This window comes from Trichechus manatus, unplaced genomic scaffold, assembly GCF_000243295.1.
Source record: "Trichechus manatus latirostris isolate Lorelei unplaced genomic scaffold, TriManLat1.0 scaffold00069, whole genome shotgun sequence".
Classification (NCBI taxonomy): domain Eukaryota; kingdom Metazoa; phylum Chordata; class Mammalia; order Sirenia; family Trichechidae; genus Trichechus; species Trichechus manatus.
The window spans coordinates 8,375,635-8,402,779 of NW_004444005.1; the positions used below are offsets into that span (position 1 = coordinate 8,375,635).

The 27,145-nt window shown below is 52.1% G+C and overlaps 1 protein-coding gene and 1 pseudogene across 1 annotated transcript in view; one reads left to right on the plus strand and one right to left on the minus strand.

The window, feature by feature from the left end:
* Window positions 1-4,904: 4,904 nt before the first annotated feature.
* TTC38 (tetratricopeptide repeat domain 38) overlaps window positions 4,905-27,145 on the plus strand; it is a 28,190-nt gene continuing 5,949 nt past the window's right edge. The window contains exons 1-10 of the mRNA XM_004380062.2: window positions 4,905-4,962; window positions 6,074-6,151; window positions 8,234-8,315; window positions 9,232-9,403; window positions 9,949-10,122; window positions 16,100-16,175; window positions 20,513-20,632; window positions 24,684-24,743; window positions 24,892-24,930; window positions 26,087-26,168. Of these exons, the coding sequence (XP_004380119.1) occupies window positions 4,930-4,962; window positions 6,074-6,151; window positions 8,234-8,315; window positions 9,232-9,403; window positions 9,949-10,122; window positions 16,100-16,175; window positions 20,513-20,632; window positions 24,684-24,743; window positions 24,892-24,930; window positions 26,087-26,168 (916 nt within the window). The 5' untranslated portion in view covers window positions 4,905-4,929. The remainder of the gene's footprint in view (window positions 4,963-6,073; window positions 6,152-8,233; window positions 8,316-9,231; window positions 9,404-9,948; window positions 10,123-16,099; window positions 16,176-20,512; window positions 20,633-24,683; window positions 24,744-24,891; window positions 24,931-26,086; window positions 26,169-27,145) is intronic.
* LOC105756458 (60S ribosomal protein L36 pseudogene) lies at window positions 15,418-16,016 on the minus strand (annotated as a pseudogene).

Consider the following 27,145-nt stretch of genomic DNA (forward strand, 5'->3'; position numbering starts at 1 on the left):
TAAGATACTCCACTGGTCTCACCCCTTCAGGAGCAAGGGAAAATGAAGAAAACTAAAGACACAAGGGAAAGATTAGTCCAAAGGACTACTGGACCACAACCACCACAGCCTCCACCAGACTGAGTCCAGTACAACTAGATGGTGCCCAGCTACCACCACTGACTGCTCTGACACGGATCACAACAGAGGGTCCCAGACAGGAAAAAAATGTAGAACAAAATTCTAACTCAAAAAAGAAAAAAAAAAAAAAAAGACCAGACTTACTGGCCTTACAGAGACTGGAGAAACCCCGAGAGTATGGCCCCCAGACATCCTTTTAACTCAGTACTGAAGTCACTCCTGAGGTTCACCTTTCAGCCAAAGATTAGACAGACTCATAGGACAAAATGAGACTAAAGGGGAATACCAGCCCAAGGCAAGGGCTAGAAGGCAGGAGGTGACGGGAAAAGTGGTAACAGGGAACCCAAGGTCAAGAAGGGAGAGTACTGGCGTGTCAAGGGGTTGTTAACCAATGCCATAAAACAATATATGTACTAACTGTTCAGTAAGAAGCTAGTTTGTTCTGTAAACCTTCATCTAAATTTCAATAAAAAAATAAAACAAAAGTTTTATTTGGCACATGTTCAAAGAGGCAAAAGTGGGAAATGGACAAGCATCCTGCCAGACTCATGCCTGTCTGAGTCCAAGGAATATTACAGAGTAAGCAAAAGTGGGAACACAGACAAAATGCTGCCAGACCCAGGCCTGTCTGAGTCCAAGGAACATTACAGAGTCATCAGTATATATTAATATTACAAATGGGTAAAATCATTGAAAGCTTCCCTTTTTCACAGTTTCGCTAAAAACTGCTAACGCATCTTGATTCTACATTTTGAAATTGTCTTTCTTAATAATCATTGTTACAGGGTTCAGTAACGGCAGGCAGGAGGGTCTTCACTGGTCCAACAAATCTTGCTATTAACTACATGCTAATAGAAAAGATCAGAGTGGAAAATATGCCGGTCTTTTGTGCACTGCTTCATTTGTTTATGTGAAAAAAGAAAGAAAACCCCATCGCCGTAGAGTCAATTCCAACTCATAGCAACCATATAGGACAGAGTAGAACTGCTCCATAGAGTTTTCAAGGAGTGGTGGCTGAAGGTTGCTGAAATGAGCCCAAGGCTTTCTTTTGCCTTTTAAGTGTGTAAGACAATAGAAGATAAGTTTTATTATGCCTAATACTATCAAGATGCAGACTAAGAATATTACTATTCCTTGCCAGTGATTTATGTACTTTTTCCTGATTGTAACCAACCAAATAAATCTGGTGTTTGTCATGGCGTTACAATGTGCAACCAAATAGCTTGCTATCTAATTCTATGTATATCCTGTTCTACTGCTCCTGTGTTATTTATCCAAATGCAGCAAGTGGTATTAGCTTCAGTGCAGACTCCGCCTTCTTGGTTGGGCTAATAAAAATATCTAAGGCTATCCTGTTATTGAATGCCACCTTCGTTAATGAGGTCAGAGATCACTGAATTTGTTGTGTTTCCATCCCATTAGCAACTTTGTCTGTTTTCACAACTGCATTTTATTGAGAGAATATATTATTTTAAAAAAATCCAATTGCCATGGAGTCGATTCCTGTCTCATAGTGACCTTTGTTCTGTTGTACATAGGGTCTCTATGAGTTGGAATTGACTCGATGGCACCAGACAACAATACAAGTGTATCTCCAGGTGACCTTCTTGGATAAAAGCTGCTCCCTTCGCCTCCTCCCCCTAACAAGGCCACCTCTAAGCCAGAGGAACCACAGGCACCCTTCCTGCTGACCTGATCTGCCCCTAACTCAGAGCCACTGCCACCAGCCCACACCAGCTTGGGCCCAGGCCCTCCAGGGCACAGGTCAAGGGGCCTCCAGGAAGGCCCTGTCACTCTGCACAGGTGAGGGGAAGAGGAAGGAAAAGGCATCACATCGAAGATGGTCTCCAAAGACACTCTCCTTGCAGCCTCTCAACCTGCACCCTTTCGTACCCCAGTCTCCCTGGTCACTGTGGGAGGCCTCCTTGCTACCTTTGTAGGGGCACATTAACCAGGAAGCAAGGTACACACGGGCTTCCTTGTGTTTACTTAGTAATCTGTAGTGAAAGTTTTCACATGGGTTTTGCAACCTTTTTTAATCCGTCCCTGCAACTACGGTTTTCTTCTTGGCCTTTTGGGGGCTCCTGGTCGAGCTGGAAGGAGCCCTGGTGGCCCAGCGGTTAAGTGCTCAGCTGCTAACTTAAAGATTGGTGGTTCCAATCCACCAGTCACTCCGTGGAAGAAAGATGTGGCAGTCTGCTCTTGTAAAGATTACAGCCTTGGAAACCCTATGGGGAAGTTCTACCATGTCCTATAGGGTCTCTGTTGCAATGGGTTTTTTTGGTCGTGCCAGAGAGGAAGGGCTGGGCCTAGGGATCCGGGCATCTTCATCTTTACCAGCCACGTACTACTAGACCGTTCTCCAAATGGAGGTACCAGTTTACACTGGGCTGGGGATCAAGGAGGCACTCCTCTCAGGCAAAAAAATTTAAGGGGGTAAGGTGCCAAAAATCTCATTAATCCAGACAAATAATATTTGTTGTATAGAGGTAAAGTTCACGTAATGTGAAATCAGCCATTTTAAAGTGAACGATTCAGTGGCATTTAGTTCATTCCAAATGTGCAACCACCACTTCTGTCGAGTTCCAGAACATTCTCATCACCCCCAAAGGAGATTCTGTGCCCATCAGCAGTCACTCCTTATTCCTCCTACCCCCAGCCCCGGCAATCGCCAGTCTGCTTTCTGTCTCTATAGATTTGCCTGTTCTGGACCCTTCATGTCAATGGACTCATACAACATATGGTCTTTCGTGTCTAGCTTCTCTCACTCAGCTTCCTGTCTTCAAGGTTCATCCATGTGGCAGCATGTATAAGGACTTCATTCCTTTTTATGCCGGAATAATATTTCATTGCATGGATTTGTTGTTGTTGGGTGCTGTGGAGGCCGTTCCTACTCATAGCGACCCTGTGTACAACAGAACAAAACACTGCCCGGTCCTGCACCATCCTCACAATCGTTGTTATGCTTGAGCCCATTGTTGCAGCCACTGTGTCAGTCCATCTCGTTGAGGGTCTTCCTCTTTATCGCGGACCCTCCATACATTTGTGGAATTGTATGGCTAGACCATATTTTATCCATTCATCCGTTGATGGACATCTGGGTCGTTTCCACCTTTTGCCGATTGTGCGTAGTGCTACTGGGAACACTCATGTACAAGTCTTTTTTTTTTTTTTGAGTCCTTGCTTTCCATTTTCCTGGGTACCATGTATACCTAGGAATGGAGTTACTGGATCCTTTAACTCTATGTTTACCTTCTTGATGAACCGCCGAGCTGTTTTCCACAGCAGCTGCACCATTTTACATTCCCACCAGTAGCGTGTGAGGGACAGTTCCAAGTTCTCCACAGCCTCATCAGCACTTTTTATTTCCCGTTTCTGTTTTTGTTATGGCCATCCTAGCAGATGCACGGTAGTATCTCATTACGGCTTTGATTTTCATTTCCCTCATGACTAATGACATTGAACATCTTTTTACGGGTTTGTTAGCCATTTGATATTTTCTTTGGAGAAATACGTATTTAATTTTTAAATTTTAAAAATTAAATTTCTTTTACCAATTTTTAAATTGGACTTTTTGTTGTTGAGTTGTAGGAGTTCTTTATTCATTCTGGATGTTGTTGATAAATGGTTTGCAAATGTTTTCTCCCATTCTGTAGGTTATCTTTCCATTTTCTCGACAGTGTCCTTTGATGCACAAAGGTTTTTTATTTTAATGAAGTCCAATTTATCTACTTTCTTTTATTGCTCATGCTTTTGGTGTCATATCCAAGAATCCTTTGCCAAATCCGAAGTCATGAAGATTTACTGCTGTGTTTTCTTCTGAGAGTTTTATGGTTTTAGCTCTTATATAAGACATATAATATTTTAATGCAGTATTTTTGAAAATCAAAATTAATGCGAAAAATCCATTATTTGATGAACAAACAGTAATACTGGCATTTTAAATGAGGTTGGGATGGACCCTGCACTTGCCCGGCTCACCTCCCTCTTGCATCTTAGTCTCGGCCCGGGAGGGTGGGGTGGGGAGAGCAGACCAGGCCAGAGAAGGTTTGTGGCTGATGGCAGAACTCCAGTTAAGAGAGTGAAATTGATACTGCAGGAGGGAGCAGTAATACTTTCCCCGCAAAGTACTCTAGAAGGCAGAGGGGTTGGGACCCAGGGCACCGGCAGGATATCACAGAACAGCCGGGCCCACGAGAGGTTGGCCAGAAATGTTCTTTGTGAGTGTGTGTGTGGCTTCCAAGTGGGAGACTACATAGAACTTAAAAGTGACCGTTGTCCCAGGGCTCCTCTGCCTCCCCAGGGACTCTGACTGTGGCCGTCTCCCAAGAGGGTCCAAGGCAGGAAGGAGAATCTGGCAAGATATTTTTTTTTTTGGGGGGGGGGCGGGTAGAGGGCAAGACCAGGCAGGGCAGTAGGCGCGGCCCACGACCGTGCACACACCTCCAAGTCCCCCAGGGCCGCAGCCTGGTTCTCCTGCCCGGGATCCTAATCTGACAAGGAAGGCAGGCGCGCACTCAAGAGGGTACAGTTCAGAGCAGGCCCCTTGAGCCTGGTCCGGGTTCCCGCCGTGCCTAAGGGGCGAGCCGGCGGCCCCTCCCCCAGCGTCCCCTGGGCGTATAGGTGGAGGCCCCAGAGTTTTCGGCGGGCTGGGGGCGGACCCACGTCCCCAGGCCAGCGCGCGGGTGGGTCCGATCCCGACCACTGAGCGAGGGGGGCGCGGCCGCCCCGCCCCTCGGGCCTAGCTTATCCAGAGGGCCGCGGCGGCGTGTGAGCAGAACCCCCTGGGATCTAAGCTGCAGCAGCGCCATGGTCGAGCCCGCGTCACTGCGAGACTGCCAGGTACCCGAGGCCCCGCGTCCCCGCGCCCCCGCGCCCCCCGCGGCCCGAGAGCCCGCGCGCCCCCGCGCGCCCCCGCGAGTCCCTGAGGTCAGGCCCGCGAGCGGCGAAATCAGACCTGAGGCGCAGGCCAAAAGCCTGGCTGGGGCGCGCAGAGGCTGGGGGCGCGCAGCGGGGCTCGGGTTTCGGCCCAGGGCGCACGGGCGCCCCCGCGAACGCGCACCGAAGGAAGCGGAAGGCTTTCCTATGGGGCCCACTGGGGAAACCAGGAAGGTCTAGGGGCTCAGCTCGGTAACCACGGCCTGGCGCCGGGCATTTGTGAGGGCCCAAGTCTCCTGCGTCACCTGCCCAGGGTTGCGCCCATTTTGCAGATGAGGAAGAGGGAGGTCAGGGGGCAGAGGGCGAGGAGACTTGCCCACGGCCACACAATCCATACTCGACCCTCACCACTGCGCTGTTACCTGCGGGCCTCTGGCAGGATGTCAGAGGTGGCCATTACCTTGCATAAGTCCAACAGCCTCCAGATGTTTCGCTGACAGACTTGAAGGTCTGAGTGCGTCTGATAAGGTGGAGAGATGAGAGGAGTTTATTTTGGTGGATAGCAGTGCATGCTGCGCCCGACGCATGGAAAGGCCAGCCTCCCTTCTGCTCCCCCACGCGCCTTAGACGTTTTGCTGTCCGGCGAGGTGTCCGGTGCCCGCATCATCATGACCAGTAACTCCCATCTCCTAAAGGGCTCTTCCTGGCTCAGACGCTCCCGGTAGCCCATTCCATCCTCATGAACCCCATTTTACGGAGGGGAAGTCAGGGTCTGAGCGCCAGGGTCTTGCCAGAGGGCACACAGCTTTTCCACGCAGATGGGATTCGAATTGGGATCTGCCCAACAAGGGCTCAGCTCTCTCTGGTCTGCACTGTGGTTGTGAAATCTGGGGTGCAGTGTCCGCCCCACAAGGACTCATCAGACTGACACCCATTCCTGCACAACTGTTGGGCATTTGGAGATCTGGGGGGCAGGGGAATTGTGGGTTGAGGTTTGCATGTATTTATGTTTGAAAGGACCACATGGAACAAGGCCCGATATTTTGTCTTGCTCCGTCCGCGTTTCTCCATCTAGGCTTGGAAGGATGCCGGGCTACCGCTCTCCACCCCAAGCAACGAGGCCTGCAGGCTGTTTGATGCCATCCTGACCCAGGTACGCCCACTGAGAGAAGCGGTGCCCTTGTTGGCGTTTATGAAGCTTGGTTTGTTACCAGGAGCCCTGGTGGCACAGTGGTTAGGTGCTAGGCTGCTAACCAAAAGGTCAGCCGCTTCTTGGGAGAAAGATGTGGTAGTCTGCTTCCATAAAGATTACAGCCTTATTCAGACAAAGATTGGACTGGATTGTGGGACATAAAATGATACTTGTGAGGAGTGTGCTTCTTAGCTCAAGCAGATACATGAGACTAAATGGGCAGTTCCTGTCCGGAGGTGAGATGAGAAGGCAGAGAGGGTCAGGAGCTGGCTGAATGGACATGGGGAATCGGGTGGAAAGTGGGAGTGTGCTGTCACCTTATGGGGAGAGCAGTTAGGGTCACATAACAATGTATGTATAAATTTTTGTCTAAGAGACTAACTTGAAATGTAAACTTTCACTTAAATTACAACAATAAACAAACAAACAAACAAAAAAGATTACAGCCTTACAAGCCCTATGGGCGGTTCTCCTCTGCCCTGTTGGGTTGCTATGAGTTGGAATCCACTCGACAGCAGCAGGTTGGCTTGGCACGTGGCACGGTCTTCAGGTCAGTAACAGCGCATGCTCCCAGCCTGTGCACATTCTGTCGGGTGTGTCCCCATTGTTATTTCATCCTGCATCAGAACACGGGCTCCGGGCTCCGTGAGTCTCTGTGCCCGTGTACCTTGTTAGAGTACAGGTGCGCTTTCTGTGCGGGAGTAGCTCATACAACTGTAAGGGCCCATTTTAAAACCCAGTGTGCTATGACGGTGTTAGGATTTTTTTTTAAAATATGCATGTAAAAAAGGGACGAGAGACAAATACAGTAAAACCTGCAAAAGCCGGAACCTGTGTAAGGCAGAAACCTGTCAGAGAAGGAAGATGCAAATCTTTTCCGCTAAAAGGAGAGAGAGAAAAGTGAGGCTGTATCCCCTCAAAGGCGGAAAACGGAGACCTGGCAAAGCAAGGCCGTCCAGTCCCCGTCCGGCTCCCACACGTTTCCCTTCACCCAGAACTGGCGATGAGATGGAAGGCTTTGTCATTCAGCTTTTGTGCCTCTGTCAACTACTCTACAATAGCTGTTTATTGTGGTGATTTGTTTTTAAAGGAACGAGTAACGAGCAGTGTATCTGTTTCCCAGGACTGCAATAGAAAACTGCCGTGAACCGGGTGGATTATAAGAACAGAAATGCCTTGTTCCACCGTTCTGGAGGCGTGGAGGCTGGATTCAGGGCATAGGCAGGGCCATGCTCCCTCTGTCGCTCCAGGAGAAGATCCTGCTTTGTATCTTCCAGCTTCTGGTAGCCCCAGGCGTATACAGGCCTTCCTTGGCTTACTGATGCATCTTCAAATGCGTCTTCCACCTGTGTGGCTTCATCACTGTGTCTGTTCTCCACCTTTAAAAATATACCACTTATGTGGGATCAGGACGCACCTTGCTCCAGTACGACCCACGTTAACTGCTAACATCTGCAAAGACCCTATTCCAACCAAGGCCACGTCCCCCAGTACCAAGGGTCAGGACTTCAACGTATCTTTTTGGGGGACACAGCTTAATTCATAAGAAGTAGCAACGCCCCCACCGTAGTACCTGCAATGGCCCTGATTTCAAGGCCCCTCTAGGGCCAAAGAGGAGCCCTGGTGGCACAGTGGTTGAGAGCTCAGCTGCTAACCAAAAATGGCCGGCAGTTCGAATCCACCAGCTGCTCCTTGGAAACCCTATGGGGAAGTTCTGCTCTGTCCTGTAGGGTCGCTATGAGTCAGAATCGATCTGACAGCAACAGTTTTTTGGTTTTAGAGCTGAACAAGCTGACATTGTGTAGCAGATTACCTGTCAGAAAGAACCTTCCTTTTGATGTTTCATTTCTTTGAAATTATGCTTCACCCTGCATGCATTTAATCTCTTCATATGAGGTCAACCAAGTTATGCTTTCTTTGGGTTAGACTCCAGAAAATACTCTACATTCTAGAAAGAAAGCAAAGTCCAGATTTAGTTACATGCCTTCATTAACATAAATGAAGGCCTCCCCATGACAGCTGTGTTCTGTCTTTTTATTTCAGTGTGTCAAATGGACCAACGACAAGAGCCTTGGTGGCCTCGAGGGCTGCATGTCGAAGCTCAAAGAAGCAGACCCAGCCTTCGGTGAGTAACTGCTTTCCCGGGTCAGGAGCCCAGTTTCATGGATCCAGTCCATCTCGTTCCCTGACCGCACGGACGCCGTTGGGCTGGGGTGGGGAGGACTGACTGCTGCAGAGGCTGGCAGCCCAGGTGGGGGTGGAGTTCTGCACATGAGTAGTGGGCGTGGAGAGTTCAGCACGGTGCACCAACCTCAGGTTGGGGGCCCCAGTGTGGGGTAAGGTTCTGGGCCTGGGAGAAGGGCTGATGAGGGGGCAGAGCAGCAGGGACCCCCTCCTCTGCACCTCACTGCTGAGGGCTGGAGGCTCTTACTAATCGGGTGGAGGCAGAAGTGGCCTGTGGGAGGAGCCAGTAGCTGAGGCTCTGAGCAGACCCAAGCCCCAGGGCAGAAGCTGGGTCCTGGGTCTTAGTCCTGGGCTAGCAGCTGAGTTCCAAACCCCAGTGTGCACCTTGCCTCTGTTACGGTGGGGGCCGGGAAGCCCAGGTAGAGCCTGAGGGCCTGCACAAGGCTGCGGTAAGTGCCTCAGGGACCTCTACCCTGAACAGCATCCACCGAGGGTCCCCGGCCAGGTGTGTGCCCATCCTAGTGACAACACCAGCTGGTCAGGGAAACCCAGGCCAGGAGCCCACAGGTGGCCCCTAACCAGTCCACCCGGGGTGGGTGTGCCGTAGACATCTGTGTGCCCCAAATGCCCCCGTTGTGGAACTACCTGTATAATCCAGGATGCTTTTGGGGTGGCTGCTCCCTCCACATGTGCGGTGAGGGCAAAGGCCATGTGGTGGGCTGTTGGGAGAGGGCGCAGGTGACAGCTCCCCTCCACTTGGCTTGCACCCCCTGGGACGTGGGTTGTTGATGTCACACGCGGGGCCAGGTGTGGGCTGGACCATGGGAATCCCCAGCTGTTTCCCACCGTCCCGCCAGCGATGGGCCACGTCATCTCCAATGGCCTCCTGCTGATCGGCACCGGGACCTCCGTGCGGCTGAGCCCAGAGCTGGCCCAGGCCCTGAAGGTGATGGTGGAGATTTCGGAAACCCAGCCACTGACGCAGCGGGAGCGGCTGCACGTGTCTGCGGTGGAGACGTTCGCCAAGGGGTGAGAGGCCTCCCTGGGCCAGGCCTGGCATGGGGGCCGCGCTGCGTGATGCCACAGCTGGCCCCACCCACTGTAGGAAGGGGGCCGGGAGGGATTGTCCTCCTACCTCGTGGGACACGTCCTGCCTGCCACTTTATTGTGGTGATTGTCCAGTGAGGAAGCTGTTGGCCAGGGTTCCCAATGAAGCATTCAAAGCACCTTCTTTTGTTTCATTCAATAAATTGGTTATTATTTCCATTTCACAAATAACAGAACCATATCACAGAATTATCTAAAAGATAGAACCAAAAACCAAACCCATTGCTGTCGTGTCGATTCCAACTCATAGCGACCCTATAGCACTGAGTAGAGCTGCCCCATAGGATTTCCAAGGAGCGGCTGGTGGATTCCAGCTGCCGACTTGTTGGTTAGCAGCCAAGGGAATTGATTTTCTTTTTAACCAATTCATTGCAAACCCTGACACTGGCAAGACGCGATGCCGCTCGCTCTGCCTTGTGTGTGAACTGCGTGTTCAGGGTTGCTGACCCGTCTCTGTTGGCTTCCAGGAACCTTCCGAAAGCCTGTGATTTCTGGGAGCAGATTCTCCGGGACCACCCAACAGACATGTTGGCCCTGAAATTTTCCCATGATACCTATTTTTACCTGGGCTACCAGGAACAGATGCGAGATTCTGTTGCTCGAGTTTACCCATTCTGGACACCTGACGTCCCCCTGAGCAGGTAGGTACCAGCTGGAAATCACATCATGTCTACATCTTTTTTTCCTTTTTAATAGTTATTTTATTTTGTTGTTGTTGTTGAAAATGTACGCAACAGAACATACACCAATTAAACCGTTTCTACATGTACAATTCAGTGACATTGATGACATTCTTCGAGCTGTGCAAACATCCGCACCCTCCTTTCCCGAGTTGTTCCTCCCCTATTAACATGAACTCGCTGCCCCCTAAGCTTCCTATCTAATCTTTCCAATTGCTGTAGTGCATTTGATCCCATAGAGATAAATCTTAAAAGAGCATAATGTTCAAGGCTGACATTCTTTACTAGTTAAGCTAAGCTATTGTTTGGTTTTAAGACGATTTCAGGGGATATTTTTGGTTTAAGGTTTAAAGATTATCTCAGGGCAATAATTTCAGGGGTCGTTTCTACTTCTTAATGTCTCTCCTGTGTCCTAAAAATGTAAGACTCTTTTGGCCCTACCCTAAAAACATGGCATCTCCCTTGGCCTCACCCTTAAGCTTTATCCTGCATTCTTTCCCGTGTTCCTGCTTCATTCGTGAGAGGGACTCTTCTTCTTTTTTGAAAATATTTTATTGTGGTTTAGGTGAAGGTTTACAGAGCAAAATAGTTACCCATTCAGCAATTTGTGCACAGAGTGTTCCAAGACATTGGTCACAGTCGCCTCAATGTGTCAGCGCTCTCCCCACTTCCCTCATGGGTTCCCCATTACATTTCCTCCTGTTTTCCCGCCCCTTCCTGCCTTCTTGTCTTTGCTCTTGGGCAGATTTTGCCCTGGTGGTCCCATATAGTCAGCTGTTCTAAGGAGCTCATTCCTCTCGGGTTTTATTAATTTTGTAGGCATGTATGTTGTTTGACCGAAAGGTAGTCTCTGGAAATAGCTTCAGTTCCATGTTAGAAGGGTGTCTTAGGGCCATAGTCTGAGGGGTTCCTCCAGTCTCTATCAGACCAGTAAGTCTGGTCTTTTATATGGATTTGATTTTTGTTCTACATTTTTCTCCTGGTCTCCAGGCCCTTCTGTTGTGATCCTGATCAGAGCAGCCGGTAGTGGCAGCTGGGCACTATCTAGTTCTTCTGGTCTCAGGGTCATGTAGGCTGTGGTTCATGTGATCCATTAGTCCTTTAGGCTAATTGCTCCCTTGAATCTTTGGTTTTCTCCACTCTCCTTTGCTCTGGATGAAATGAGACCAATAGTTGTATCTTAGATGGCCACTCACAAGCTTTTAAGACCCCTGGCACTACTCACTAAAGTAGGATGTAGAACATTGTCTTTATGAACTATTTAATGCCAGTTGACATAGATATCCCCCGAGTCTATGGGGCTCAACCTTCAAGCCTAGTAACTTCGCCCCACGAGATGTTTGGTTATGTCTAGGAAGTTTCCATGACTATGCCCCATGTGTCTTCTATTGTCTATTTTAATATACTTGCAGCATCCACAAATGTGTATGCAGTAATACCCACAACCCAACCTGTATCTGCAGGTGGGTGTGCTCCCTTGCACCCGTCTGCTCCTGTTTAGCATCCCTCTCTACCCATATACCCATTCGTAGATTCTTATTTGTTAACACTATTGCTGTTTCCTCTAATTCTTTTAATTCCATTTTTCTCAACAAGGAAAAATGAATAGGAATGTAAAATGCAAAGTATATTGATATTGAATTTTACCTGGAATTTTGCATCATTTCATTATATTTTATCAATAAAGTATTATTGCTATTACAGGCAGTCCCCGAGTTACAAAAATCTGACTTACATGTAACCGGTAGTTACAAGCCAACCCCTGTAAAGCCTATTACATTTAAAATTCGAGGGACGTACAATGGTTTGTAATAGCAAACAGGTACTACTTTGCAACACACATCAAAACATTATTATTATTATTACTTCTGTATTATTACGTTAAAGATGTTTTACTGCATCTGGAAGTGTTTCTTTAATGTTTTTTACATATAGAAAGGTACACTATATAGTATACACTAAGACAAACATTGGACTAACTGACGTTAGATATGAACCAAACCTAACTGTTCTGACTGGAAAATTTGACATAAAGACAGACTTAGGAACAGAGCTCTTTGGAAATCCCGGGACTGCCTGTACCTTCATTAAAAGGCTTCAGTTTCTTTACCTTATCTCCACCCCATCCTGTAAATCAGGCAGCACCATTGTGTGAAGCTGAACTATATGAAGAAGAACGGGGCATCAGGATTGGAAGAAGACTCGTCAACAACCTGCGTTATGCAGATGACACAACCTTGCTTGCTGAAAGTGAAGAGGACTTGAAGCCCTTACTGATGAAGATCAGAGATCACAGCCTTCAGTATGGATTACGCCTCAACATAAAGAAAACAAAAATCCTCACAACTGGACCAATAAGCAACATCCTGATAAATGGAGAAAAGACTGAAGTTGTCAAGGATTTCATTTGACTTGGATCCACAATCAACACCCATGGAAGCAGTAGTCAGGAACTCAAAAGATGCATTGCATTGGGCAAATCTGCTGCAAAAGATCTCTTTAAAGTGTTAAAAAGCAAAGACGTCACCTTGAAGACTAAGGTGCGCCTGACCCAAGCCATGGTGTTTTCAGTCGCATTACATGCATGCGAAAGCTGGACAATGAGTAAGGAAGACGGAAGAATTGGTGCCTTTGAATTATGGTGTTGGTGAAGAATATTGAATATACCATGGACCGCCAGAAGAATGAACAAATCTGTCTTGGAAAAAGTACAGCCAGAATGCTCCATAGAAGCAAGGATGGCGAGACTACGTCTCCCATACTTTGGACATGTTTTCAGGAGGGATCAGTCCCTGGAGAAGGACATCATGCTTGGTAAAGTAGAGGGTCAGCGAAAAAGAGGAAGACCCTTAACAAGATGGATTGACGCAGTGACTGCAACAATGGGCTCAAGCATAACAACGATTGTGAGCATGGCACAGGACCAAGCAGTGTTTCGTTCTGTGGTGCATAGGGTCACTATAAGTCAGAACTGACTCAACGGCACCTAATAACAGCAACAATTGTGTACCAGTCATGATGGGATAGTTTCTTCTGCAGTAACAAGCATCCCCCAAACCTGATTCTCCAAAGCTTTTTACAACCTAAGTTTCTCACACTCGCGGCATCTCCATCACGGGAGGGCTGGGGACTTAGCACTTGGGCCATGTCTCCCTCTGGGTCCCAGCTGATGAAGCAGCTGTTCTCTGGCTAGGGCAGTTGCTAAGGCAGAGAGAAAGGGGAGTCCCTGGGGGACTCACAGTGATAATTATGCGCTCAGAGTGAAAGGGATATCCTCCACTTCCAAGTGATTGGTCAGACTGGTCACATGCTGACCAGGAAGGCGCTTCTGTGTGTGCTCGGGAGTAGAGAGAGGCCTGGGCTGCTTGGGACTAGCTGTCATGACCCCCACACGTTATCACCTCCACTGAGTCCTCATCAGAGGGTTGTTGTCAAATGCATGAACAGACTCCAGAGCCCAACAGTACCTGGCACAAAGTAAGCACCAGTCAGTGCTTACATGTTGACAATTAAATGACCTCAGTAAGCATTCGGCCACCACCGTGTGTCAGTTTGTCATACTGCGGTGGCTTGTATGTTGCTGTGATGCTGGAAGCTATACTACCAGTATTTCAAATACCGGCAGGGTCACCCATGGTGGACAGGTTTCAGTGGAGCTTCCAGACTAAGACAGGCTATGAAGAAAGGCCTGGTAATCTACTTCCAAAAATTAGCCAATGAAAACCTTATGGATCACAACAAAATATTATCTGACTTGCTTGTTTTGGACACGTCATCAGGAGGGATCCATCGTTGCAGTAGGACATCATGTGTGGTGAAGCAGAGGGCCAGCAAGGGACAGCTGGAGCCATAGTAGCTCCAGTGATGGACTCAAACATGCTGGTGATTGTGAGCATGACACAGGACCAGGCAACGTTTCATTCTGTTGTATATAAGGTGTCTCAGTTATCTAATGCTGCTGTAACAGAAATACCACAGGTGGATGGCTTTAACAAAGAGAAGTCCAGTAGGCTACAAGTCCAAATTCAGGGCATCAGCTCCTCGGGAAGGCCTTCTCTGTCGGCTCTGGAGGAAGGTCCTCGTGATGCATCAGTCTTCCCTTGGTCTGGGAGCATCTCAGCACAGGAACCTCAGGTCCAAAGGATGCGCTCTGCTCCTGGCACTGCTTTCTTGGTGGTATGAGGTCCCCATGTCTCTCTGCTCGCTTCTCTCTTTTATGTCTCAAAAGAGATTGGTTTAAGACACTGTCTAAACTTGTAGATCTCATCCATGTAACTGTCGTTAATCCATCTTATTACATCATTGTGATAGATTTACGACACATAGGGAAATCACATCAGATGACAAAATGGTAGACGGTCATACAGTACTGGGAATCATGACCTAGCCAAGTTGACAGATATTTTGGGGGACACAATTCAATCCATGACACAAGGTCACCAGAAGTTAGAGTCAGCTCATTGGCAGCTAACAATGATAAAGTATTCAATAAATACTGAAGAAAGAAAAGCAAGCTTGGAAGCTGCTGCTCGACAACATTGCTTCCGTGGATAATAAAAGCGAGAATTTGTTTCTATACTTGGTGGTAAAGACATCTGAGTCTCAGATAGAAATGCCATCACACACTCTTGTTTTTCACTGAACCCCGTGACTCACGTTTCACATGTGACCGCCTTGATGCTCAGATGCTGTGGTTACAGATGCGAAAGGGAAGTCGGCATTAATTCAGCCCAGTGTCTTCAAGCCCATCCGGGGCTGGGCCTGGGCGGGGAGCGAATTGGACAGCTGAGCCCCTGCCTTCAGCATCCCTGGTCTGGGCAGGAGCCCGGCGGTCCAGTGGGTGCAGTGCAGGCCAGGGCAGAGGCCGAACACAGTGCTATGGAAGCAACAAGGAGACACTGATCACCGCGGGTCATGAAGACATCCCAGGGGAGGTGCCCCTCCGGCCCGTCACCAGGCAGACAAGCAGAAAGCCTTTGTCCTTGGTGGAGACATGCAGTTATGTCTTAGGAGGAGGGACGTGTATCATGGAGGGGCCTGCATGGAAACAGGCTAGGCTTGGGGACAGTTGTGCAAAGATAAAGGTGACATCACCCCTCACTAATGGAAGCCTCAACTCACTAAGGAGACACAGTGCCTGGCTGGGGTGTGTGAGCGTTGAACAGTCCCAGGCCATCTTCTTTCTTTCTTTATTTTTGGAAAGACTTCATTATATTACTTGGGGCAGGGATACAACAGTCGGGGACAGGGACACGCTCAGTCCTTGGCAGCCGCCTTCCTCATGACGGCCAGGACATTTCTCAGCTCCTCACCCTTCCTCTTGGTGCAGATGTGTGTCCTCACCCTTTTCTGGATGAACTTGAGGGCCTGCTTGTCCTCGGAGACCTTGAGCAGCTCCATGACGCACCACTCAGCGTGCGAAGCCACACACCTCCCACATCATGTCCCACACGAGCTTGGGGCTTGCTTAGGTTCCTGGTCACCTTGGGGCCCTTGTTGAGGCCCATGGCCATGGGGTAGCCCATGGCTGCTATGGTGGACGGCTTTTTATTTATTTATTTTAACACAGATCCACCCTGTCGTTTTTCTTTTTAGACTTTATTTTTTAGAACAGTTTTAGTTTACAGAAGAATGGCACAGAAAGTACAGGGAGTTCTTGTGTGCCTCCTCTCCCCCGCACACAGCCTCTGCGAGTATTAACATCTCGCATTCCTGCGGTTCATTTGTTACAGTGGACCGGCCAATATTGATACGTTGTTATTAATTGAAGTCTGTGACTTACACTAGGGTCACTCTGTGCTGTGCAGTCCTGTGGGTTTTGCCAAATGCACAGTGTCGTGTGTCCCCCAGTACAGTATCATAGAATAGTTTCACAGCCTAAAAATGTCCCGTGTGCCTTTTTTTGTTTTTTTTAAAGCTATTTTTTCTCTGTTCTTAGCTACGTAAAAGGCATTTATTCTTTTGGATTGATGGAAACCAACTTCTACGATCAGGCGGAAAAGCTCGCGAAGGAGGTAAATGGACCCTTCTCGAGCTGCCCGATCCTCCAGAGTGGCTGTCCGGGTGGGGCAGAGAACACAAGGGGCCCTCCCAGTGGGGGGCAGAGACTGGGCCTGTTGGTGTGTGACCCCAGCAACTCCCTTTCTCTTCGTTTCCTCAGAGTTATTGGGAGGGCTGTCCCCACCCTGTGTTAATAGTGCTAGCCGTCACTTGTCGAGGGCTTCACTGCGTGCCCATGACTCACCCTGTGGCCTTTCCATGGTCCTCAGAGCCACGTGGAATGGCAAACACATGACATGGCAAACATGTGGTGCAGCAAACATGTGACCTGGCCAGCTTGGTACATGGCAAACAGTGTTATTATTCATGGTGGTCAGTGAGGAAGATGAGGGTCACGGAAGTCACATATCCTCACTCAGTGTTGCACAAAATGGCCCTGGGACTCCACCCAGCTCTGTCTCCAAATCCCCCAGTTTGTGCTATGGGAAAGAACTTTGTAGATGGAGAAGCGTATATGAATGTGGGTTCTTCCTCCTCGAACTCCACATTTCTAGGCGTGACTGACAGTACCAGAGGTCCAGGGAGTGGAGTGATGGTTCCAGTTGGCCCTGACTGGGCATCCTCCCTGAGTGGGTAGGGGCCTTCTCCTGGACCACCACCCCTGTCAGAAGGGATGAAGCTCATGGAGAATGTGTTGTTGTTGGTTGCTGTTGAGTCGATTCTGACTCACAGGGAAGCCATATGACAGAGTAGAACTGCCCCATAGGGTTTGCTAGGCTGTAGTCTTTATGAGAGCAGACACCAGGTCTTTTCCCCCATGGAGTCACTGGGGGGGTTTGAACCACCAGCCTTTCAGTTAGCAGCAGAGCATTTAACCGTTGCATCACCAGGGCCCCATCACAGAGGACACAGCCGTGGTAAAGACGCAGTGCCAGGGTTGAGTTGGTCATGCGCATCCTCTGGCCGCACGCTCTTGACTCCGTGTTCTGTCCGTGGTCTGTGTGACTCACGTGGCCATCGGCAGGACCACTGGCAGGCTGCGCTAGCATGCCCGGGGGCAGGTGTCCTGTGCAGCCAGCTGCTGTGAAGTCTCAGGCCCTCGAATTGCCTCTTCTCCAGCCCCTCTTCTCAAAGAGGCGGAAACTGAGGCCCAGAGAGGGTGTCATGTAAAGAGAGGCGATATCAGCTCCCGTGGCAGCTCACTGCTGGGCTCTAGTCCACACAGAATCTCTGCCAGAAAGCTGTCCACCTCTGATTGCCCAGAGGAGGGGCCGAGGCGCAGAGCGAGGCCAGAGCTGCCCCACAGCTCGGAGATGATAGAGCTGTGGTTCTCGCCCAGGCCATCTGCCCGGGAGCCTGCCCTTGAAGCAGCCTGGACTGGAAATGAATTCCGAGCATCCTGGCCAGCACTTGTCCCCCAGACCTGGCTGTAGGTAGCCCCCAGTCTTCTCCCCAGGAGACCGTGCCCTCTGGGGTTCATGGGGCCCATGGGGTCACTGAAACTGCCTTGATTCCAGAGATGGAGCCCAGACTCGAGGCTCAGGGTGGTGGGCTCTTTGCTTTAGCAGGAACTGGGGCTGGGGGTCTGCGCAGCTTCCTGACACCCTGGGTCTGCACCACCACCCGGGGCAGCCTCAGCAGGGCCCCTCGAGAGCATTGCTGCTGGGCCCTCCCTTGGGGGGTGTGCATGGGCCACCGGTGGGCTGGTAGGACAGCCCAAGAGCTCTGGACAAGGGTCTGTCTGCTGACAGATGTGCCCCCCGCCCCGAGGGCAGCCAGAAGGCACAAACCTCCCTCATGGGGAGCAAGAAGTGGTGGAATGGGGTCCCCCTCCCCAGTTGATGCTGCTTTCTCCTGCTGTCCCCCCTCCTGCCGGCGGCTGCACTCTGACCCCACCGCCAGCACCGTCACGGGCAGTTACAGGGCAAGAAGACCCAGGTGGTGACAGTGGCCACACAGGCTCTGGGGCAGTGGGAGGAGCTGCACTTGGTCCGCGGGGGTCTGGTCGGCCTCCAGGCAGCGGTGCTGGGGCCGGTGTCTGCAAGCTGGGCAGGCGTTCCCCGGGCTGGGGAGGGCAGGGAGCAGAGTGGGCACGGCAGGTTCTAGAGAGGCCCAGGCTGGGGCCGCAGGTGGGTGGGGCAGGGCACCAGGAGAAAAGGCGGGAGAGGGCTAGTTCGGACTTGCTGGGCCTTGTAAGCTGGCCGGTTGCGGTTTTGAGCATCTGGACTTTGCTCCGGGAACTTGAAGGCTCTAAGGGAAGGAGAGGCTGATTAGGAACCTATCAGAGACGGGCGGAGCTGTGGGACCTGGTGGGTGGCTGCGCTCTGACCACCCTTCACCTCTACGGGAAAGCCAGCCTCGCCGGGCTGTGCCCTGCAGTCTCTGCAGAGCGGCCTGTCCCTGCATGCCCAGCACCACCCCGCCCCGTGGGCACCAGGGGCGGATTATCCAATAGGCAAGGTGAGACAGTGCTTACCAGATCATCAGTAGCGAACAGTTACAGATGTGGTGAAACCCGTGGGAATTAGTTCACTACAGATTAGTAAGTAAGCACAAGTAAGCCCATGCTTACCTTGCTTACTGGGTCATCCGCCCTGTCACGGACTGTAAATTTGAAAAGAGGCTTTGATTCTGTAGGAAGGTGCTATGGGGTTGGGAGAGAGGCAGATGCCAGCCATACCTAGAAGCAGAATCTTTGATGTGGCGAAAAAATGTGAAATTGTCCACTTCAGATGATCTGCTGAGCAAGGTAAACACTGTGCTTACCTTGCCTATTGGATAAGCTGCTCCTCTGATGGGCCCCACAGACCCACTCATCTCCCGGTTCCCCGTGAGCCAGGCAGAACAAAAAATGGGGACAGGAGGCCGGGGTGCTGGGACGGGCTTCACCTAAACCCCCCACAGGGGCCAGGCCAGGGCAAGGAGCTGGGGGCTTCCAGACTCTGCTTCCGTGAAAGGTGTGAGGAGACTGACGCACGGATAGGGGGGCGACGTGATGCGGTTGGGGGACCTGTGCTCACATGGACCCCCCACTTACTGGCCGGCCCGGCACCTCTCAGAGCCTCAGGACGTACTCTGTGCCCGGCGATTGGTAGACGCCTGGTAGACACCTGGTAAACAGGTGTTGGGCACATGGGTGAGGATGATGTCCCCACAAGGCAGAATCCCTGTCCTGTCTGCTCCAGGGGCTGCTCTAAGGCTCCCGGCAGGGGAGCGTCTGCTGTTCTGAATGCTGTGGTAAGCCAGGATAGCCAGGAAAAGCCACACGTGTGGTCACCGCAGGCATGTGAGCAGGAAGAAGCAGCAGAAGCCACTGGAAGCGCTGGACGACCTGCACCGTGTTTGCCTGGGCAGCGTCTGCTTCCTCTCTGCGGCAGCCCCCGGGGTAAGGTGCCATCCGTGGTCCCTCTGCTGTGGGGTCGCTCAGGCTCAGAGAGCCTGAACAGCTTGCCGGAGGTGACTCAGCTGTAGCCAGGAGGCAGGGCCAAGGGGATGACTCTGCTGCCGTCCAGCTTTGTAGCTTAATCTCCCTGAGCTTCGGTTTCCTCGTCTGTGAAATGGGCAATGACACCTACTTGGCAGTTGGGAGCAGTGGTGGTTCAGTGGTAGAGTTCCCGCCTTCCGTGTGGGAGACCCAGATTCGAAACCCGGCCAGTGCACCTCGTGCACAGCCACCACCCATCTGTCAGAGAAGGCTTCGTGTCACTGTGATGCTGAACGGGCTTCCGGGGAGTTTCCACAATAAGACAGACTAGGAAGAAGGGCCTGATCTACTTTTGAAAATCAGCCAATGAAAACTCCATGGATCGCAACGGTCTGACGTGCAGCCGATCGTGGGGATGGTTCAGGACCAGGAAGCATTTCATTCCGTTGTGCGTGGGAGCGCCGTGAGTTGGGGGCCCACCTGACGGCAGCGAACGACAGCACCTACCCTGGGACTGGTGTATTAATCCAGCGTGACTGGTGAACGGTGACCAGGCTGCTTGTTGGGCCAGTTATTTTGTTCCTGTTGGCATGGTTATTGTTTTGTTATTGTTACTGTTGGCATGGGAGCCCTGGTGGCACAGTGGTTAAGAGCTATGGCTGCTCATGAAAAGGTCGGCAGTTCGAATCCACCATCTACTCCTTGGAAACCCTATGGGGCAGTTCTCCTCTGTCTTATAGGGTCACTATGAGTTGGAACTGATTTGGCAACTGGTTTGGGTTTTTTGGTTTTATTGTTGGGATGGGTATTGTTGAGTTAGAGTCCAGTCCTCAAGCTTGCTAACCCCTGACACTCATCCTGGAGCCCCCGCGTAACACCTGGCTAATCCGTGGGGCCACCGCTCATTCTCCACCCCTCCCCCTGCAGGCTTTGTCTATTAACCCGACGGACGCGTGGTCAGTGCACACCATAGCCCACATCCACGAAATGAAAGCGGAAATCAAGGATGGAGTGGAATTCATGCAGGGCTCAGAATCCAACTGGAAGGTACAATTCTTGTGGTTGGGTCACTCGTCTGGAAAAGCCCATTCGTCACCTTGAGCTAAGCTGAGGCTTTTTGGACAGGAGTTATGGGGTACAGTTTAGTTCTTGGGGAAACTGTTTGGGGTAGAGGTGTTTGTTCCATGCCACAGCCTCTTCTGGAGCTCCACAGCCCCTTACTACCTGCTAGCGTCTTGCACGTGGTTCTAGAATTGTCTTGGCCTGAAGGCACAGGGTTGTAAAAGGAATGGATTAGAAAATTCCCTGGGAAACAGGGGTGGGCGCAGGTGAGAGCTGAGAGGGCTGTGAGCTGCCATTTTGGTCACCAGCCAGTGGGCTCCACCCTGGAACCCCGGATGAGCCCCCTAGGACTGCGGTGACAAATCACACACTGTGGGGCTTAGAACAACACGGATGTGTTATCTCACAGCTCTGGAGGCCAGAAGTCCAGACTCCAGATGTCGGAGGGCCCTGCTCTCTCTGAAGGCCCTGGGAGAAGATCCTGGCCATCCTTGGTGTTCTTTGGCTTGTGGCTACATCCCTTTAACTCTGTCATCACTGTGTGTCTGTCCGTCTGTGTCTCTTCTCCTCTTTGTTAAGGACACCATTCATATGGATTAGGACTCACTCTGCTCCAGTATGACCTCATCTTAACTGATAACATTTGCAAAGATCCTATTTCCAAACAAGGTCATGGTCACAGGTATGGGGTTAGGACTTCACCGTATCTTTTTGGAGGACACATAACAAACCCTGCACCAAGGAGTGGCCCTCGGGGGCTCACAGCCCAGCAGGGTGGTGAGTGGGGTGATGGACGCAGTGCGTGTCTGCAGGCTGCTGTATGGGCGGTAAGGGCCTGTGTGGAGGAGGATGCTGGAGCCGTCCAGACCCTACTGCCCTCCCAGGCCCTCTCCTGTGGTCTGGCCTCGCTGTGGCCTCTGCGTTTCCCCTCCTGGCTGCCCACCTTCACCCCGCCCAGCTGTCGGCTTGCTGCCCCTTCAGGTACCCCTCTACCCTGGCGGTGGTGGCCCTCCCGACTCTGTGTGTGCCCGTGTCCCTATGCCTGCCTCTGGCGCACAGCTGACCACCTGTCCAGGTGTGGCCTGCTGCCCTGCCCCTGTCTCTCCACGGCGAGCTCTGTCTCCCAGGGCCCGGCTCCAGGCGGCAGGGGCTCCGTGCGGGAGCGAGCGCGGCAGGAGAGACTCGGGACAGGCCGGAGTGCAGGACCCAGCCTGGGCACCGGGGTCCCCCGAGCAGCTCCCTGGCCCAGAACATTTCCAGTGCATGAAGGCAGGTCGCAGGGCCTTCTCCGGAAGTGGTGTGGGGTAAAGCGGGGCCCAGGACGAAGAGAGCATTCGAGAACTGTAGTTGTACGAGTTTCGCGCTCCATCTCCCGAAGGATCCCAGACACGGGCCTGGAGAGGCCCTGGGGCCCCATCGTTTGCCTGGCTCCCCTCTTCCTCCCCCACTATACCCCCTCCTTTCTGCCTTGACACTTTCACAGGCCAGGCCCTGGGGGACGCTGCAAACCCAGAGATCAGAGGTCCGCCCGAGGGCAGGGCGCTGTTGTTTGTAGCGGGCGCCGGTGGGGCAGGCGGACGGGCAGTGTGGCTTAGTCTCCTGGCTGGAGGCAGCGGCCTTTCCCAGGCTGTACCGAGGAGGGGAGGTGGCCCAGCCAGGGCCACGTTCCTGGGCCAGATGCTGCGATTTTAGGGAGGAGTCTGAGAGACCTGGCTTTGAAGCCTGGCTTTACCCTGTGGCAAGACTTGATCCCTCTGAGCCTCGGTTTCCTCATCTGTAAAATGGCCATGTGACAACTGTGCCAGCCTTGGCCCGTTGGTGTTGGTGCCAAGGCCAGCTGGGTCATCTCCGAGCAGACCCTCGTCCTCTGCTGTCTGCGTCTGTCCCTGCCTTGACTCTCGGCAGCCTCTGCTTGGCTGGACAGCCTGCGGGCGGACACAGTGGCCTCGGGCTCCCTGTCCTCGGCCTCCTACACTGCCCTGGGTGTGTGGCTGCAGACGCAGAGTCAGCAAGTCTCCAGTCCCTGCCTCAGGCCTGTGCCAGCCCCAGGTACCCCACAGAGGGTCCAGCCCAGACTTCCCTGTCCTCTCAGAGTGACCATCCTCCAGCAGCACGGGAGCTATACTGTGACAGGGCTGTAGCGGAGGACGTGAGAGTCCAGAGAAGACATCGAACCCAACCCAGCTTGTGGGGGAAGTGGTCAGGGAAGGCTTCCTGGAGGAGGACAACATCCGAGCAGAGGATTGAAGGATGCGTAGAAGTTTGCCAGGTGCAGAAGGAGGAGTTGAAGGGTCTTCCAGCAGAAGGCCAGCTCCAGCAAAGCCACCAAAGCCTATGATGGCCTTGTGGGGAGAACAGAGCCAGGTGGTTTGGTATAAGATGGACACGGGCTGTGAGGAGGCTGGAGGAGTTGTCAGGTCCTCTTCCCAGGGAGGAGAGGTGGTGTCCAGGCTGTGGAGGAGGTATCTGCAGTGAGCCTTCTAGAAGGGAGACGTATGAGTTCCCTGGGACTGCCGTAACCAAGCACCACAATCTAGGTGCCTTAATTCAGCAGAGATTAATTGTCTTACAGCTCTGGAGGCCAGGAGCCTGAAACCAAGGCGTTGGGAGGGCCATGTTCTCTCAGGCTCTAGGAGACACTCCTTCCTTGCCTCCTCCATCTCCTGGTTGTCCCAGGCATTCCTGGCTTGCGGCTACATCTCTCCAGTCTCCTCCTCCGTCTTCACATGGCCTTCTCCTCTGTCTGTCTGTGTCTCTGTGTCTCCTGTTCTTGGAAGGACGGCACTCATATTGGATCAGTATGACCTCCTGGTAACCTAACTGATAACATCTTCAAAGACTCCATTCCCCAAAAAGGTCACACTCACAGGTATAGCGGTTAGGACTTGGTCTCAGTCATCTAGTGCTGCTGTAACAGAAATACCTCAAGGGAATGGCTTTAACAAACAGAAATTTATTCTCTCACAGTCTAGGAGGCTAGAAGTCCAAATTCAGGGTGCCAGCTTCAGGGGAAGGCTTTCTTTCTCTGTCGGCTCAAGGGGAAGGTCCTTGTCATCAATCTTCCCCGGGTCTAGGAGCTCTCAGCGCAGGGACCCCTTGGACAGAGATAAGGCTGGGACAGAGTGGCATCCTCACTTCTGGTGGCTGCCGCCAGCGCCTGCTGTGAGCCCAGCCCTGAGCGGGCATCTGTGTGCCCATGGTCCTGGGTCCCCCTGGTCTCATCCGAGCACCCTGTTTGGCACACAGGGGGCCCAGTGACAGTGCAGAATGCATCTTTATTCATCATCTCCACCTTACACGCAGAGAAGATGGAGTTGAGGAGCCGAAAGACCTTCCTCTTTGTAGACCTAGCGCACCGCTGTCCAGCTCTGAGGCTAACAAGGTGTCAACCTCCCTCAGCTTCAGTTTCCTCCTTGGTAAATTCAGGCGTGATAATCGCTGCCTCTCAGAGCAGGTGCTGGGTAAATTTTCTTCTCCTTCCTTCTCAAAGATGGCGGTTGCATATTAGCACAGAGCTACATTCAGTAGAAGAAGCCCTGGTAGCACGGATGGCTAAGCGCTCAGCTGTTAGCTGAAAGATTGGCGGTTCAGACCTACCGAGCTGCTCTGCAGGAAAAAGACCTGGTGATCTGCTCCTGTAAAGATTACAGCCTAGAACACTCTATGGGGCAGTTCTGCTCTGTCACATGGGGTCGCTATGAGTCGGGGTCGACTCCACAGCACCCGACAACAGCGTTCAGTAAGCACATCCGTAGACACAGAAGCGGGTTGGTGGTGGCCAGGCACTGAGAGGAGCAGGGGATGGGGAGTGACTGCTGATGCGTACAAGGTCTCCTCTGGGGTGATGAGAGTGTTCTGGAACTAAACAGAGGCGGTGGTTCCCCCACACTGTGACCGTACTAAATGCCACTGAATTGTTCACTTTAAAATGGTGAATTTCCTGTTGCGTAACTCTCACCGCAGTGTTTTTAAACAAGCGCGTGTGTTTGTTGTCAGGCAGTCCGATTTTTCTCTCACGTCCTCATTCTTCCCCCAGGACCGTGACATGCTGGCTTGTCATAACTACTGGCACTGGGCTTTATATCTGATCGAGAAGGTAAGAAGACGGTCGGTGCCTTTTATTCCAATAACGACGTTGGAGAAGGGCATCCTTTTCTACCTTCTGTTATGCTTCCGTAGTCCTTGGAGTCACTTTGTGTGTTTGCAACGCACAAGTGTGAACCCCGGGAACTCTGTTTTTGCAGGGTGACTATGAGGCCGCGCTCACCATTTTCGATAACCATGTAAGTCTGCATTTTCCTCATGTTTTGGTTTATGACAGCCATTACCTTCTAGCCTCTAACAGATCTCTGAGTCATCGTTACCCTCCCAGCCAGCCAGAACAAACCGCTGGAGAAGACCGGTTCTTGTGTAAGACCTCCTGCGGTTAAGTTTGCCAGAAGCGGTGTTGCAGCTCAGCACGTGGTGGACAGAGTTAAGTTTGTGTTCACCCTGTGAGCATGCACCGATGTACACATCGAGGTGGACAATCGCAGCCATCTCAGAGTTTTTAGAGCGTTCTAGATTGGTTTGCTTTGCTAGGTGAGCTGCTCTGTCTACAGGCGTTCTTTAGAGAGAAAAATAAAAAGCCTGACTTACAGCTACCAAAAAAAAAAAAAATCCAAACCCATTGCTGTCCGGTCATTTCCGACTCACAGCTACCACGGATCCCCAAAACCAGTAAAACCAGTTGGAGTCGATTCTGACTCATGGCGACCCCATGTGTGTCAGAGTAGAACTGCGTTCCATGTAGTTTTCAGTGGCTGATCTTTTGGAAGTAGATCGCCAGGCCTTTCTTCCGAGGCGCCTCCGGGTGGATGCGAGCCTCTGACCTTTCAGCAAGCAACTGAGTGCATTAACCATTTGCACCACCCAGGGACTCCACCAGGTACCCCCGTGAGGGCTTAATAGAATCCAGGATCACTAAAATGCATGGTTTTGGGGTCCGAACACCAGAAAGAAACACACAATAAAGGCAGAGAGGAAATTGCTCTATGGTTTAAGGCTTCCTTCCGGGATCATCAGGATTTCGTAATAAGAAGCAAAGGCTGAAACGTGCTGTGAGGGGTAGATCAGGTGGCCCACCGAGCGCAGCTGAGTCTAGAACCATGAGTGGGTGAGATGCATCTCCCACAGCAAGGGCTGAGCCTTGGGGACAGGAGGTGCCTCAAGGATGAGAGGTGATGAGGCCAGAGCCTGCCTGGCATGTGCTCCCCCTGGGTGCCCCTCGTGGCGCCGGGAGCCCTGGGCAAGGGGATGGCCCTGATGGTTGAGGTGGTGGGGGACTGTGGAGATGTTCCCATTGGCCGATGGCTCCACTGGGCAGTCTCCAGGAGTGGCTGTCCCTACGGCCCCTCACCCGTGCCCCTGGGCCCGGCCGCCTGCGGCCTTGTCTTCCAGATCCTGCCCAGCTTGCAGGCCAGTGGCACCATGCTGGATGTGGTGGACAGCTGCTCCATGCTCTACCGGCTGCAGATGGAAGGTAACCCCAGCCCTGCACTCCCCAGCTGCCTCTCCTCCCCACTCCCACATAATAGAGGCAGAGGGGCTGTGGCCGGGCCATGGGCTGGCAAGAGCTCATCAGCACGTCACTCGGGGCCCAGCCTCAGTCCCAGGACGCACACGCTGGGCGTCCCAGCCTCAGGCCCAGGGCGCACACGCTGGGCGTCCCAGCCTCAGGCCCAGGGCGCACACGCTGGGCGTCCCAGCCTCAGGCCCAGGGCGCACACACTGGCTGCAGTTCTGGGTATCTTCTCCTCCACTGTCTCCCAGCCCCACACTGCCCTTTCCTCCATTTCCCACCTGCCTCTGCCCAGGGGAGCACCTGCCTGCCATGCCCACACCTGCCCACCAAAGCTGCAGTCAAAGGCGGCACCTGGTCACTGGCCTCTGGACGCTTCTGCCTTCTTAGAACAAGGGAGGCAAGCATTTCTCAACTCCCTGCGATCTGAGAGAGGTTTCTCAACATTTTCACCCCATGCGGGAGTCTGGATGGGGTTAGCCACAGCTTGGGGCTTTGGATGGCTTCCAGCAGTCTTGGGGGTGCCAGGTGATTCTTCTCCCTCCCCAGGCTCAGCAGAGCCAAGTCTGTACCTAAGCAGGCCTAGGGCCCTGGGGTCAGTGGGTCAGAGTGGGGATGGGGGCCTGGGCAGGGCGCTTCAGGGATCTGAGGGAGAGCACAGTGAGCTGTTTCTGGAAGGTTCTGGGAAAACTTCCTAGTCGGGGTGAGATGTGAGTGGTGGAAGGATATGTGGGGTCTTCCAGAAGGTTCTGGGAAGGCTTCCTAGTCGGGGTGAGATGTGAGCGGTGGAAGGATGCGTGGTGTCTTCCAGAAGGTTCTGGGAAGGCTTCCTAGCAAGGGTGTGATGTGAGCAGTGGAAGGATACGTGGGGTCTTCCAGAAGGTTCTGGGAAGGCTTCCTAGTCAGGGTGAGATGTGAGCAGTGGAAGGATACGTGGG